This window comes from Chanos chanos, chromosome 6, assembly GCF_902362185.1.
Source record: "Chanos chanos chromosome 6, fChaCha1.1, whole genome shotgun sequence".
Lineage (NCBI taxonomy): Eukaryota > Metazoa > Chordata > Actinopteri > Gonorynchiformes > Chanidae > Chanos > Chanos chanos.
This window is the reverse complement of record NC_044500.1, coordinates 22,519,451-22,535,604: the sequence shown is the minus strand read 5'-3', so window position 1 is coordinate 22,535,604 and position 16,154 is coordinate 22,519,451. Positions and strand designations below refer to the sequence as shown.

General features: G+C 39.0%; 1 protein-coding gene across 1 annotated transcript; it reads left to right on the top strand.

Annotated features, from left to right (window-relative positions):
* Window positions 1–14,771: 14,771 nt before the first annotated feature.
* LOC115815204 (olfactory receptor 4Q2-like) lies at window positions 14,772–15,743 on the top strand. Its single transcript, XM_030778167.1, has one exon. It carries the CDS (start codon window positions 14,772–14,774, stop codon window positions 15,741–15,743), a length of 972 nt encoding a protein of 323 aa, XP_030634027.1.
* The last annotated feature ends 411 nt before the right edge of the window (window positions 15,744–16,154 follow it).

Sequence of the window (16,154 nt, the reverse complement as noted above, 5' to 3'; positions counted from 1 at the left end):
GATCATGGATATGATGCAAAATATGCACAGGTACTCAAAATATATAACCAGACTGCTTTTACATGTTGTTGTAGGGTGAAATTTTGTTAGATTAACTGGTTAGTGACCAAGTGACAAATACTTCACCGAGAATGGACATAGTTGAAAATGTTCTCACAGAAAATACATTCTAGCTCCCTAATACTATGTCACTGACATGATTCAGAGCATTCTGTCAATTGTACTTAACAAGGACAAAATAAATCATAGCAAAGTCCCAAAGCAATGGAAAAAAAAGTTGTTCCATTAATTAATCACTGAAATGCACAGACTGTATAATTGTAGAAGAGTAGAGTACTGTTACAGGTGGATTGATTGAGGATAAATGGTATAATAATGGTATTAGGCTGAGCCAGAGTAAGGCAGTTGCTGGTCAGAGCTCAGAGGAGTGTGCTTTTATTGTGCTGGGTAAAAACATTTTTCCAAGCAGTTCCAGGGAAAGAGAATTAAGCTCAGGAATGTTTAAGGCAATATTATTTTTCAAGGAGGATCAAGTGGAAAGACTCCTGAAATTGGGAAAATTGCACTAGACCAAAAGGTTTATTAAATAAAATAAAACAAGCACAAACTGAAAAATGGAATTGATGCATTGAAACTACCAGGGAAACATGATATAGATTGTTTGAGAATAAAAAGACAATAGTGACGATGGAAAGGAAGAGATCTATTTTTCAGCCTCCAACCCTTTCTACACATAAATGATTGTCACAGACTGGGATTTTGATCAGTTTTACTGCCAATATTTATTTGTGAATCATACACTCTAACAGTGCAGCCACCGAAATGACAAAATTAAAGCTGTTAAAGAATAAAAATTCAGAGACTGAAATGTCAAAGATTCAAAAGTATTCATCCTCCTTGTGCAATACTTGGTTGAACTACCACATCTATCACAACTAATATTCCTCACAGAGTCTCTATTCAAACTTGCACAACATGCTGGATTTTTGCCCATCCCTCCTTACAGAATGGTTTTAACTGTGCAAGGTTTGTTGGGGAGCGGTAGTGGACAGTAACTTAGCAGCTTTGCAGTCTCATCACGGATGTTCCATTGGGTTGAGGCCAGGACTCCAATTGGACCACTCAAGGACATCAATTTTCTTCATTTTGAGCCTCTCCAGTATTGCTCTGGCAGTGTCCTTTGGGTTGTTGTCCTGCTGGACACAGAACTTTTTCTCCAGTTTAAGTTTTCTGGCAGAGGGGTACTGTTTATCCAGAGGTGCATTCAAATTAGCACACGAAGGCAAACATTTGCGAACAATTTCGAACAGTTTTCCATTTGCTTTGAATTCTCTGCGAACGTTTGCGAACACACACAAACGGTCTGAGGAGATAGCTCTCGGTAAACAGACATGGATGCTGGAGTAAGGGAGATGTGTGTGCAGATGGAGTTATCCCAGAAAATATACTTTGTGTTCGATTTTATTCAATCTTCTTATAACAATTCAAGTAGTTAACTTGTCTAACTGTCAGTAATGTTGACACTTTTTTCTGAAAGCTTCTTTTTTGTATGCTATCGTTATCCATCCTTAGCGCAAGCTAAGCGTTTGAATTGTTCTCTGTGGTCATTAGTTTAGGATAACTCGCATACATCACGTACAGCTAAAGCATGAGGTATTTAAATTTTGAAACAATACTATGTTTGTTATTAGCAGCCTAGAGGATTAATGTCATCGGACTACGCTGACCTAAAAAACATTCAAATTTAAAAGTTTAAAGAAAACCTGTTCGTCTGGAATGTATTCCTCAGTTTGCCAAATTTGAATGATTTCTCCCTGTATGCACTTTTAAAGAACAGCAAAAATTGTATCTTTTTAATTTTGCTTTTATTCATCTCAATTATTACTATTCATTATCACTATTTTATTTTTTATTATTGTTTCATTTTTTAAATTTATTTACCTGTTTATTTTTTGTCTTTCTTTTTACCTAATTTTTCCCTTGTCCATCTTATCCTGGACCTCTCAGGTGCCAGGCCTAACATCCAGTAGGAGAGCTGATTAGTGCTGTAGCAGCATCACCACCCTTTGGCATGCAGCATGCAGTGAAAAGTTTGCTGTATAGATCTCCTTTTTTATGGCTGTTAATATTCCAGAATTCTGGCTATATAGAACAACTACCAGACATTTGTTTTTAAATAGCCATATAATAGCCTAGATTTAAACAACAATACAACACAAAACAATTATATTATTAAATATAGTCAGCACAAATGTACTCTCTGCAACTCTTCGCAAACTAAATATATAGGCTACAACAATAAAATTAAACAAATAGCCTTGCTATTATTGATCAAATAAAGACATTAGCCCACATTAAATGTATGTCTTTGCATTCCAAGCCCGTCAAACTAAGTAGCTTGAAAACAGGCTAAATGAAGAAGCAATTAGGTCTAAAATAAAATAGGCTGGTCGGTCCAAATTCTGAAACCACGTTTGTCAAATTTCCGCTTACCTTGCTGCCCTTGGGTGCAGTACTTACACCATCACCTTTTTTTTTTTTCTTTTTTTTTTTTTTTTTAAACTGGCAGAGGGATGTCTGCTTTGGCATTTCAGAGTCGTGCTAATATGGGAAATCGAGCCAACACGCAGGGTTGTTGCTATGGATTGTGCACATCGTGCTATAGGCTTTTGATCTCACATAACACTTAGTCACATGACCAAATGCTCTGTGAATCTCTTATTGTCAACTGCGCAGGCAAAACCAAACTTCTGCATAATTTAAGTTTATACTTAAGTTGTTTTAGCAACATATTTTATAGGTCACACAATATTAGGCTATTTAATATGCTACTAATGAACTCATTTGGCATATTTCCCACCGGACATTTTGGCCATTGAAATTTTCATCTGCCGGACAACTACACATAATGCCAGCTAACGTAAACCCTGGTGTAGACTGATTGGCAAACTGGAGAGAGAACCACACCCACAGTGCAGATACACACAAACACAGAGAGAGCGAAAAAGCGCTGGGGGGGGGGGGGCACAGGAGAAAGGGAAAAACTCTAGTAACAAGAGGACTAGACATAGAATGTGGCCAGCACCATGACATCTGTGGTTAATTCATAACATTGAGTAAACCTCAAGCACAAAAAGGTGACAGCCAAGAGTGCAGGAACTACTATAGCACTAACCTTTTTTATATGGTGTAGGTGCAATTGCAGTCCTAACACAGGGACACCAAAAGGTGTAGGTGTGATAGGATTAATAAATCAGTCTCATAAAATTTATTAACCATTAATTTGGGTGTTCAATACTTTATTAATTAAACAACCAAGATTAATGGGGTAAGCTAGCTGTAACACTGTGCTACAGTCTTAGAGAGTATTGCAGTACTAATGTATTACAATTACACTACTAACTCCATAACACTCATGAACAACCAGATTGGTGAAGGTAATTGGGAGTGCTTTGATGGCAGAGGTTGGCATTCAATGAATACTGTGGCAGGAACAGACAGGACAACAGTTTATTTCAATGATACTATTTATTAACACAATCAATGCTACTTGGCAAACTAATACTGATATGGTACAATCAATAATCAGCAGCAAATAGAATGATCAAAGGGTAAATGGTAACAAAATAGTGATGAGTCTATGTACAGATATTCAGTGTAGGACTGAATGAGTGTTAGACCAGAGATGAGTGAGTGTGTGTGTGTGTGTGTGTGTGTGTGAGAGAGAGAGAGAGAGCGCGTGCGTGTATGTGGCCGTGTGCCCAGCTGCGCACTGAAGAGAGAGGGAGGAGTTCTTTAGAGAGAAGCTGTGCGCATGTGCACAGAAAAGAGGAGGAGGAGCGAGGGAGAGAGGCTGTGCGCATGTGCACAGCAAGAAATATGCGTGGTATGAGGACGTAGTGCGCGAGCGTGCGTGCTAGGCACCAACTAGAGTGGGGGTGGCACCGAGAAGCGCATGTGTGCGAGAGACCAAAGAATGTCTAACTTGAGAGCTAGTCTCAAGTAAGTAGGCCCTAAACTCAACAACTCTACCCAACCCTTAAGTCACGCTGCAATCCCAATGTTGGAGGTGTGCAATCAGGAAAAGGGAGTTAGAGAGAGAGAACGCATGCCAGACCTATCCTTCATAAGAAAATAATAAACGGCTAAAGACCGCATCATACATGAAATACAGTGTGTACATTAAAATCATAAAGAATTCAAATGGTAACACTTTCTTCACATTAACTGCGTATGATCTTAATACTAAAGTATGCCCAGATGCCAGCCTTACTTTGAATAGCTCATTGCGTGGCGACCGAAGGTGCGTCTTTGGTAGTCTGATGAGCAGTGCGATTCGCAGGTCCAGGGAGAAGTTCCTTTCCTTGTCACTTGAAGATCTTCGGGGCTCCGTTACTCGTCCGATGATCTTTAAGGGTTCTCGATTTAGTTCGTCGACGTTTAAAGAAGTAGAAAGGGATCCGGTCGCCTTTTCTTCCGTCGATTACTGTGTGCGTTACAGTGTAACTAGCCGGTTGAAGTTAAAGTTACAACTGCGCGAGAGAAAGTAAATTAAACTTTGGTTGTACAAATGTCTCGCTTCTTTGTTACGCTGTCCTTTTCTTCGGCAGAGAAAAGAGACACCCGCTGAGTTGCAGAATTGCGGGGCTGGAAAGGAGCTGGAAAAAAAGCTGGAAAAGAGCTGGAAAAGAGGGAAAGTTTGGAATTTTCCGCGGTTTTATGGCGAAAATTGCGTCATCACTGTATCTGCTCCATTGCTGTAACCAATACCGTTACAGTGAAACCTGAGAAGATGGGTACAGATTACCCATGCGGTCGCGCAGGGAATTATGGGTAATATGTTCTACGGCCTGACGACCCCTACAATGGATACTTAGTAATACTAAGAGTCATCGTGCAATGGTGACAAAGCAGAAACTGTACAAGGATAGCAATCAGGCTTCCACCAAGGCAGAAACTTCTGCTACCTGTACTGAGACAGCTTTTGGAAGAGCATATCAGGTGTGGCAAGAGGCTCCTGCTAGCATTCATTGAGTTCACCGCAACTTAACAGTTTATATTCTCACACCCATGTGGAAGGAATTCACAGTAGAGGGTGTGTCCTAAAAGGTTGTATGCTCCCTACAGTAAATCTACAAATGCTCAAGCAGTTACATTAAATAGGCACTGAAGCAAGTCAGGACTACATCCTGTTTTTCACAACTGCCATTCAACATAGTCATCACAACAAACCTTTTCATGACTTCAGTGGCTGACACTACGTCAACTTTGTCGAAGACCAATTTGTCATGCACTTGATGTATGCTGACAGAAGTGTAATATCTGCAGAGAATAACCATGATACCTCAGAAGCTGTCCATGATGTCCAACTGTTGAAACATCCATTCAGCATCTGATCAACATGGAGAAGAGTAAGGTCCTTATGTTGGCTCATAAGCAACTATTTATCTTGGTGGAATTCAAATGGTCAAATATTGTGGTTCCTGTGAAGATTGACAGACCAAGACCCAATCGCAGACTCACTAGGTAAAGTTAGGTTTATTCAAAAAATCAGGAAGCACTCAAAAAACAAATGTCGAGTCCAAGGTCAAAACCAGAAATCCAGAGAGCAAACAAATCCAAATCAGGCAAAAAACAGGTCAAGGTAAACACGGTCAAGATTTCCAATCACAGAGGGCAAAAACTCACAGACTGGCACAGAGAGCAAATGATCACAATCTGACAAAGATCAGGTACAAACACAGGACTTAAATGCACAGAACAATTAAGAGCAGAGACAGACTATTGGAGGAAACAAACCAGCTAGTAGGGGTCAGGTCGTGGGTCAGGTGGGGGGCGGGTACAGGAGTACACAGGGACAAACAAAAGCGCATGGCAACATCAAACAAAAACAAAAGCACATGGCACAATACACAAAATGGCCAGAAGGGCGGTTAAAAGTCAAAGTACTGGCAGAAGTACTGGCACGTTCCATTGTTCAGGAAAAGGAAGTTGTTGCTGCTACTCAATATACAAGAATCATAGGCCCTGTTTACACTTGGTTTTAAAATGCGTCTTGGACGATCAGATCACAAGTGGACATCCAAGACACATTGCCACTTACACCTGTGTCTATCATGCGTCTCCAAGGTGTCCAGCTGACCACTTGTGTTCGGATTTCATTATTGCTACGTCACTTTCGCCACCTCGGCAAGTGGTTTGAGTGATCAGATCACAATGTGTCTTGGTAGTCATTTACATTTGTATTTAGCGCTGTCCACTTGTGTTTCGATCGCCCAAGACGTATTTTAAAATCAAGTTTAAACAGGGACATAGACTCTGCTAAAGACAGAGGTGATGAAGCTGGAGGTCTTCCCAAAGTGTTGCAGATCCTATGTATCTTGTGATGCTGGTTTTGGCGTCTATGTGACATGGAGGCCATCTATCCAAATCACACCCCATATTAGATCATGTGGAATATTTGACCAATGTTTTTGAAAACCATACAATAGCTATCAAATAAGACCCAAATTAAACCGGTCATGAGCAATCTGGCTATCCTCCACCTCAGTCTTGATGATGTAAAGTAACTTACCACAAGCAGCAATGGCACCGTGTCATACATGATCCTAGAGGTCCACAAGTGGCACAAAGAGTAGCACAAAGTGACTTACTGGCTCCAAAACAACCACTTTTCATGTTAAGGGACAACATGTTCAAGTTCATGGCCATAGCTTGCTTATGTTTATTATCATTTCAAGTCTTCCAGACATGAATTAATCACCCGTTGTATCAATTTTAATTATGCTAGAGCATCTTTTTGTGCTTTGTTTCATTTAATGCCAACTTAATGTTTAATTCTGACTTAATGTAAAACTGCGTGTAGCACTGCATGAAAAGTGGTGTATTCGGAAATATCCGGACAAAGTAAACTTCCGCCAAACCTGCTGTTTGCCGGAGGTATTCGGATGCCCGCAGAACTTTGTTATGCGGACCTGAAAACTCCCGTAAATGTCTGAATACAGCTGTTAGACGGAGGTTTTCAGGCATCCGCGTGACCACAGTCATTAGCTGATGGCTTGGCCTTTCAATGCTAATAACAGTCAGTGGTCTGGGGGGGCTGTGTACAGAAGCCTGCCCCCCTTCCTCACTGTAACTTTCTATCAGTTAGCCTATATGTAATATTTAGGCTATATTTTGATAACCACAAAAACTTGTTAGGTGTTGCGTGGTGTATAATACAGAATAGTAGGCCCTTTGATTTCATTGCACTGTCGTGCAACTAAATTAAGATGGACTCTTCAAATGGAGCATACAAAAACACACTGAAAACATAATTTAAAAAAAAGTCTAAATGAGAGGTTCATTAATTACATATTTGATTGTTATGCAACTGTCCTTTACTTGGAGTCAAAGGTATAAGGTGACCAGGTGCAAACAGACCAAATGGGGAACAAGTACTAAGTTTGTATGGGACAACATGGGACATGTTACCAACGCTGTGAGATAACGTAAAACTTAGGTATAATGTCAGTCTAACTGAATAAGAAACACTTGTATACACTTGTATTGATAGACATCCAACATGCATTGGCCATTACAGGCCCATCAAAGGCAACTGTACTTAAGCAAAGCAGCAGGCATCATACTGCTCAAGTCTTTCAAGTTAAACCCCTGACCAAATCTAATTGTAAGAATAAATAAGGCTCAAAATAAAATATTACATAAAATAAAACAATTTCAATGCAAATCTTTATGTCAAGCCAAAATCTCTATTGGATGAGTAGCATGGTCAGAAGGGATAAAAGATCTTTTTCCTTTCTTTTTGACCATGATGTCGGCTGACAGCGTTTACCTTCATGTCTGTAAAGTTTTACTAAGTTTTGTTTTTGTGACGTAGCAAAGAAATTCGTCAGCCCCACAGCTGCACAGTTTGATTGACAGCCGCCACAGCCTCTTGATGACCGCCCTCAATGCTCTCCTCTCAGCCATTTGGTGAAAGCAAGGCTTTTAAAAAAACTCGGCTATGTTGCATTTTTACTGCTTTTGACATAGCGCTATTAAATAGATTAGAAACTATGCCGCAACGACAAAAGCGGCTCATGTGCCGGGCGGGTAAAATAATGGATCCATTTGTTTTTTTATTTCTGACAGTTAAAAACCAAACGAGCAGCGAAAATGCGGGGCATGATCTCAATATGAGGGATACGGGACAAAGGGTACAGGAGTTTATTATTATTTTTTTTTAAAGTTTACAGGGTACAGGAGTTTTTGTTGTTGTTGTTGTTGTTGTTGTTCCTCGCTTGTTTGTTTGGAATGTTTCTCCTCAGTACGAGGACGCGCCCCGTTTTCAAACCACCCACTCAGAATCTAAGGTTGAGTCCTGTCCAGTCAGTTTTCTGTGCGTGCATGGTGTAGAGTGACAGTAACCAATAGCATTGTGTGCAACTGCAGCGTGAAATTTGTTTTGGGGAAGGGGTTACCTGTACGTAGGAGAAGCAAGTCACTGAAGGATTACAGAAGTTGTACTCCGTATTCTGTTGATAGTGTGCATTCTGAAGATGACTTGCAAAAGAACACTTGAGTTTTCGAACGGACAGCAGCGTGGAGAGGCTACTCGTGCACCGGGAATATCCAATTTTTCCAACGCTGAGTCCGAACAAAAACAAACAAATGGTGTCCCCGTTAAATGCTGTTTTAAAGAAGATGTCTGAACAGCAGTAAACGTTCATGGAGAATGTTGTTCGGCGGTTGGACAGGATGGAGTCCCATCAAAGAGGCACGAGGGGAGTCTGCCCAAAAAAAGAAGACCAGCGCGAAATAACTCTGTTTCGGTAAGTTTACTTCTGTAGCCTTCTGGCTTTTGTCTTTGACTGCTGCACATTCTGATATGTTCGCATTACTTTATCTACTTTATCCCTTAATGTGGTTGAATTTAACTCTTGTATTAATTTTGCTTCTACAGGAAGCTGTGCGGAGAATGCATAATGCTGAAAACAACACGCACAGATATGATCCGCAGACAAGGTAAGACAACGTGTTTTATTGCTAGGCTATATCATTGTGATTGTTTCATAGCAGTGCCTGGAATTCTAAACAAACTTTTAGTCAATCTTCCTTTCTTCTCCACTTTTTTTTCTCTCTCTAGTATCCTGCAAGACCTGTTGAGACTATTCGAAAGAGTTACAAGATGAACCAAGAAGGGAATCTAGAGAACAAAGAGGGGGGCAGGATCGCCACTCGAACGAGGCAAAGGAGGAGAAGAGTAAGTCAAAACATCATTACCCCAGTAGTGCTTAGACTTTTTCTCCGTTTGCTATTTTCAGTGATTTAATTTCTGTTTTCACTGTGTTTTGCAGCTGCAAAAGGCCAGAGCTAGTGTTCTTTAAACTGAGGAAGAGGCTGCCATATGGAGCACCGCATCAGTAGATATCATTTCTGAAGAGGAGGACGCCATCTTGGATGGAAGGCCAGTGTGGGTCCTCCCGCTTGGCACAGAGTTGTCTGCACTGCGTGGAGTGCTACAGAATAGACTGGACAAAGACCCAAAATATGTTGTGAATCACCATGCACAAGTTGGTGCGGATAAATTCACAATGGAGACCACGGAGGCTGGGTTGTTCTTGGGAATGCTCAACTTTCAGAGATTCATTTATGCTCCCAAAAAGCATTTATATTATATACTGTGATATTGCAGTATATTCTGTTCTAACGTATTCTATTCTATTATATGTTGTACATTGAGATATATATATATATATATATATATATATATATATATATATATATAATTGTCAATTTATATGCCTTATAATTCATATTATACTGTATTTTCTTTATTTATGATAAAATTTGCGTAATTAATTTTTGTTTGCCAGACTATCTATACAATCTACCTATGAACATAAAACAACATCACTAATAATAATAATAATAATAATAATAATAATAATAATAATAATAACAATAATAATATTAATAATATAAACCATATGTCATGTCTGGGGACCCACAATGGACCAATGGGGAAGGGTTCAGAGGAGGGGCAAGGCATTGCTCCACCAATCCAAAGTAAGACTTTTGACCATTTGCAGGATACTTGGTGGCCCAAAGTGTGAAGTGCAACTGTTCCCTTGCAAGCACCCCCAAGGGATTATTCACCATGGCAAATAAGGGCTCTAGGCAGACTCCCAAACCTGGTACGTATTCAGGAGTGTTCCATGCCGCGTAACAGAGCTGCAAACTGCCGGATACAGTCGATTATCTGTGGAGGATCCGGGAATATACAGGAGTATTCCAGCCCGGATACACCTCTTTTCACGCAGTGTAAAGAAAATACAGTATAATATAAATTATAAGGCATATAAACTGACAATTATATATATATATATATATATATATATATATATATATATATATATATATATATATATATATATATATATATATAATCAATGTACGACATAGAATAGAACGCATTAGAACAGAATATATCATGTAATATCATAGTATATAATATGAATGCTTTTTGGGAACGTAAATGAAACACTAAATCCTGAGCATTCCCAAGAACAACCCAGCTTATGTGGTCTCCATTGTGATTCTATCCACACCAGCTCGTGCATGGTGATTCACAACATGTTTTTGGTCTTTGTCCAGTCTATTCTGTAGCACCCGACACAGTGCAGACACCTCTGTGCAAGGCTGGAGGACCCAAGATGGCGTCCTCCTCTTCAGAAATGATATCTACTGATGCAGTCTTCCATATGGTAGCCTCTGCAAAACACAGTGAAAACAGAAATTAGATCACTGAAAACAGCAAATGGAGAAAAAGTCTAAAAGCTATTGGGGAAATTATTATGTTTTGACTTACTCTTCTCTTCCTTTGCCTCGTTCGAGCGGCAATCCTGCCCCCCTCTTTGTTCTCTAGATTCCCTTCTTGGTTCATCCTGTAACTCTTTCGAATAGCCTCAATAGGACTTGCAGGATGCTAGAGAGAGAAAAAAAAGTGGAGAAGAAAGGACGATTGATTAAAAGTTCATTTAGAATTCCAGGTACTGCTATGAAACAATCACGATGATATACCAACAAAACACGTTGTCTTACCTTGTCTGCGGATCATATCTGTGCGTGTTGTTTTCAGCATTATGCATTCTCCGCACAGCTTCCTGTAGCTTCATGTATCTTGGAGTACATATCTCCGAAGACCTGACCTGGACTAATCACATTGAAGTTCAGTTAAAGGCCAGATAACGGATGTACCACCTAAGACTGCTGAGGAAATATAGGAAATATCCCCCCGGTGAGCCTGAAAACTTTCTATACTGGAGACATAGAAAGTATATTGACTATATTGCATCTTAGTGTGGTATGTAAACTGTTCTGTCCAGGACTGCAAAGCCCTGCAGAGAGTGGTGATCTTAGCTAAGCGCATTTCTGGGACAGCCAGACATCTACACCATGCTATGCAGCACCAGAGCTATTAAAATTATTAAGGACTCCACCCATCCCAGTAACTGCCTGCTCAGCTTGCTGAAATTTGGCAAACACTTCCACAGCCTGATGGCCAAAACTGAGAGGCTCAGGAGGAGCGTCTTCCCCCAGGCCATCAGGCTCCTCAATACAGACACGCCCGCCACACTTTCTTGAACCCAAACTCAGGACTTTAACAATGTGGTGGGTACTTTTTTTGCACACAGTACTTTTTAGTTTGTATTATAGTATTTATTCTTATCGTACATGTTTTTTTTTTTTTCCATTTTATTCTTTTCTATTTTAATTTTCTATTGTATTCTTATCTCTTCTATTTTGCACAGTCTAAGGAGTTGGACCAGGTTTACATTTCACTAGTTGTATACTGTTCATAAGTGTGTATGTGACAAATACATTTCTTGAATCTTCTTGAATCTTTCACCCAATGTTAAGGGGCTGCTGTGTACCAAGATTCTTTTTGACCAACCGGCTGTAAAGCACCAAAGAAGAGTCAGAAGGAGAATATCAGCCAATTACAACTTTATTGTAACCAACATCAAATAGGGAAAACAGAAAGATCAGCAGTAGCAGCCAACTACCAGGGTTTAAGACCACACTTAAGCAAGCAAAAACAAACAAAAGTGAGTACCCAGGAACTGAAATATAAAAGCATTGAAAAAGGATATTGATTATTTCAAATTGGAAAGTCAACAGAACACCCAAACTCAAACTGAAACACAAGGCCTAGCAGTAAGCATAATACAACTTGGCCACAGCCTGCAGTCCCTGAGTTAATTATGATTATTGGTTAATAAGTAAGATGGATTAAATACCTCTATTAATTTGATGTAAAAGCTATAAAATAGAAAGACATCAAAGTAAAATCAATGTTGGTGCTGAAGGGTACAATTTAGTACATATACATTTTACCCCTTCCCACTGGCTGAGCCACCTGGGGAGAAGTGGAGGGTCTGCAGAGTCTCAGCACAGGTTGGCTGCCCTGACTGGGACTTAACAAAGGACTTAACAAGTAAGAAACCACGCAACCACACAACTTCCCCAAAATTGGCACAGATGATCTTCAGACCAAGCCTCAGAAAAGTTAATTCTTGGATTTTTGACTTGTGAAAGCATTCATCCATCACAGCCAATCAAAATTGGCGGCAAAGTCGCCAAAAGGGAAGTGACCTCATATTTCAGCAATGCTTTGATGTATCGACACCAAACTCGAAGGGGGTCCAAAAAAGAATTGCCCCATTTTAACACTCCGGGGTGCTACAATACGAAAAAAGACATGTTTTTGCTCATTACCCTTCATATCTTTGGTCTAAAATCACGATTGTCAAATGAAGTCATGCCTTTTTAGACCCTGAGGTGTGGACATGTTGCCATTTCCATATTCAACACCGAGGTTGCCAAACAGCAAGTGAGGTCATAATTCAGTGACAGTTTGATGTATCAAGACCAGACTTGGTACATGGACTTGGGACCCCATTCTGAGGACGCATAAAAGTTCTTTGTCATTTGACCACTAGGTAAATCAGCAAACATGTAATCAGCAAACGTGTTTTGACTAATAACTGTTGATGTGTTTGCCTGAAATAACTGATTCACATGTCTGGTGATACTGTGGTTTGGTCCCAAGGTCATGAAATGACAACTTGCCATGTCAGCCTAATTGATGCGGCCGCCATATTGCATTATATGGAAAAGTTAAAAAAAAAAAAAAACTCACAGGATGCAAATTTTGTCCAACCTTCCTCAGCACTAGCACAGATGATTTTCAGACCAAGCCTCACAAATCTTATTTGTTGACTTTTCAATTTGCGAAAGCATTCATCCATTACAACTGATCAAAATCAGCAGCGAAGCCGCCAAACAGGAAGTGAGAGCGTATCTCAGCAACCAAACTTGGTATAACTTGGTATATCTGCTCGGGACATGGTCCTGAGGATGTGCAAAAATCTTTGTGTCATTTGACCGATGGCAGGTCCTGCAATTAGCAAAAATAACTTTTTGCCTCGTGAGTGTTAATGTGTTTCCCTCAAGAAATGTGATTCTTGTGTCAGGTCAGTTGTCATAAAAGTTGCTATCAGTGCTTACAGCCACACTTTTACCATGATCAGATCCAGTTGCCATTGCTACTCTGCCCTGTGGGCCTGCTTGGGCCCCACATCGCTGCTTGCAGCTATATTTAGGGCCCAAGCACCGAGTGGTGCAAAGGCCCTATTGAAACTGTCGTGTTCATTATAATAATAATAATAATAATAATAATAATAATAATATTAATTATTATTATTATTATTATTATTATTATTATTATTACTATTATTATTATGTACATTGTTTAACATTTAAGGTATAATATTTTGGTTTGATAAAACTGAAAAACTAAAAGCACGTTTTTTGTTTTTTTTGTTTTTTTTGTTTTGTTTATGGGGTTTTTTGGGGTTTTTTCCCATTATTACTCTTCATATGTTTATATGAACAGGATGACACAAAACAAAGAGAGTGTGATAAGTCTGAAACTAAAAATAGGGAGAAAAGGAAGAGCGAGACATTTAACCTTGCGGAGGTTAAAACATTATGTAGAGCCATCATCCTGCTTTTTGGCATGACAACTCTACAACCCCATGATAAATAATCATTTGAATAATATGTACTTACTGTAACACAATAACAATATGTAAGGTATTCTCTATTGACCTACTTTTCATTTGAGCTTTGACATCTTATGTCAAACAGTAATTATGTCCCAATGGTAAGTGTTTAAAAACCTTAACTAACATAAACATCTTCACTGATTACGCTGTGTGAACAACTGTCTGATTCATAGGTGTAAGACAACTCATTGAAACTTAAATGTACATGGACGGAGGAAATGTCTCTGGTTTAGCAATTGCTTACTTTTGTGAACAGCTAGCTCTTGTCTAAGATGATCTCTCATACTCTTATTTTTCATAGCTTTATGTTTAAATATCCGTGTACTTGAATAATTTGCATGGCTTTAATTGATATATTTACGAACATTTCATGCTCTGTTATGTTATTTTACTAGACTTTTTTTTTTTTTTCTGTTGTTACTTTATTACTATTATCTGTTATTATTTATTGTTATTTCAATTTTTAGTGACCTAGATGCTAAGATTTAGGAACATAGTTCCAATTACTATCTCTTAAATGTCTTAGAACTTCAAAGGTTAAACCAGATTTAGCCTGACATAACCAAGCAATGCAAAGTAATCATTATGTGACTAATCTTTAAAATCACTCTCTCTTCACATTTGTAGAGAACATTGTGGAAGAACACTGTGGAAACCATGATGAACCCTAACAACACAACAACTGTCACTGAATTTATCATTTTGGGATTCCCAGGCCTCTTGCCACAGTATTATGGACTAATGGCTACCTTTTTCTTCTTCATCTACGTAATGATTGCCACAGGAAATATTTTCATTATCCTTTTTGTAGCCTGTGAAAGAAGCCTTCAGAAACCAACCTATTTTATCTTCTGTAACCAGGCAATGTGTGACCTTTCATTTGGAACAGTCACTCTCCCAAAAATCATTGCACGATACTGGAGTGGAGACATGATCATCTCATTTAATTTGTGCTTTCTACAAATGTTTTTTGTGCACTTCTTAGGGGCCTGCAGTTCATTTTTCATGGCAATAATGGCACTGGATCGATTTGTTGCGATAAACTATCCTCTGAGGTATCCTACAATTATTAAAAATTCCACTGTGGCAATACTTTGTGCCTCTTCGTGGATATTCAATACACTGCAGATGACAGGTATTGTCTTACAAACTATCAGTGCACCGTACTGTGGTCCAAATATCATAACCCGTTGCTACTGTGACCATTCCTCAATTACCAGTTTGACATGTGGAAACATATATGAAATATTTCTCCCAGGCTTTATTGATGCAATGTTCATACTTCTTTGTCCCTTATCTTTCATAATATTTTCATACATCTCAATCATTGTTTCAGTCATGAAAATCTCTAGTAGAGAGGGACGATACAAAACCTTCTCGACATGTACCCCACAGCTTTTAATTACTTGCCTGTATTATATACCTAGATTTTTTGTCTATATGACCAGTTCCATCGGGTTTGATTTGAGCATAGATGTTCGCGTCAGCCTAATTATGTTGTACAGTTTATTCCCTGCTCTCATCAATCCAATGATATACTGCTTCCGGACAAAAGAAATCAAAGATGTATTAACCAAGAGACTTAAAAGTAGACCAGTTCGACTAAACATAAAAGTTTCTTTAGTTTAAACAAATGAATATGGTCAATTATTATTATTATTTCTTAACCAGATAAGTATAACCGCTACGGATCACATCACAGACATTTAAAGAATATGAAATGTAATCTCCCACAAAGTTATATCCTTTCTGACAAATTTAACTCATGTTATAGAATTCAGTTCTATAGCTATATAACTGCCATATTTCTTCATGAGAGGTAGGAGAAAGCAACTGAGAAGTCATGAGATGCGGCACATAATGCTAAAGCTCTTCTGTTGGCATCACCATGTTAATCAGTCATTCATTCTTGTAGCAACATAACCAAAAGGCTCTGTATCCCCTGTGAAGACAGAGGTAAGATCTGCTGTAACTGTTAGCCTCCAATAATGGTAATGTACTCTACTCCTCAGATTTAACACTGTGGTATCCACAACCACA

Bases quoted from the DNA above. Each gene is read 5' to 3' on its own strand.
- LOC115815204 (XM_030778167.1), top strand. From the start codon at position 14,772: ATGATGAACCCTAACAACACAACAACTGTCACTGAATTTATCATTTTG.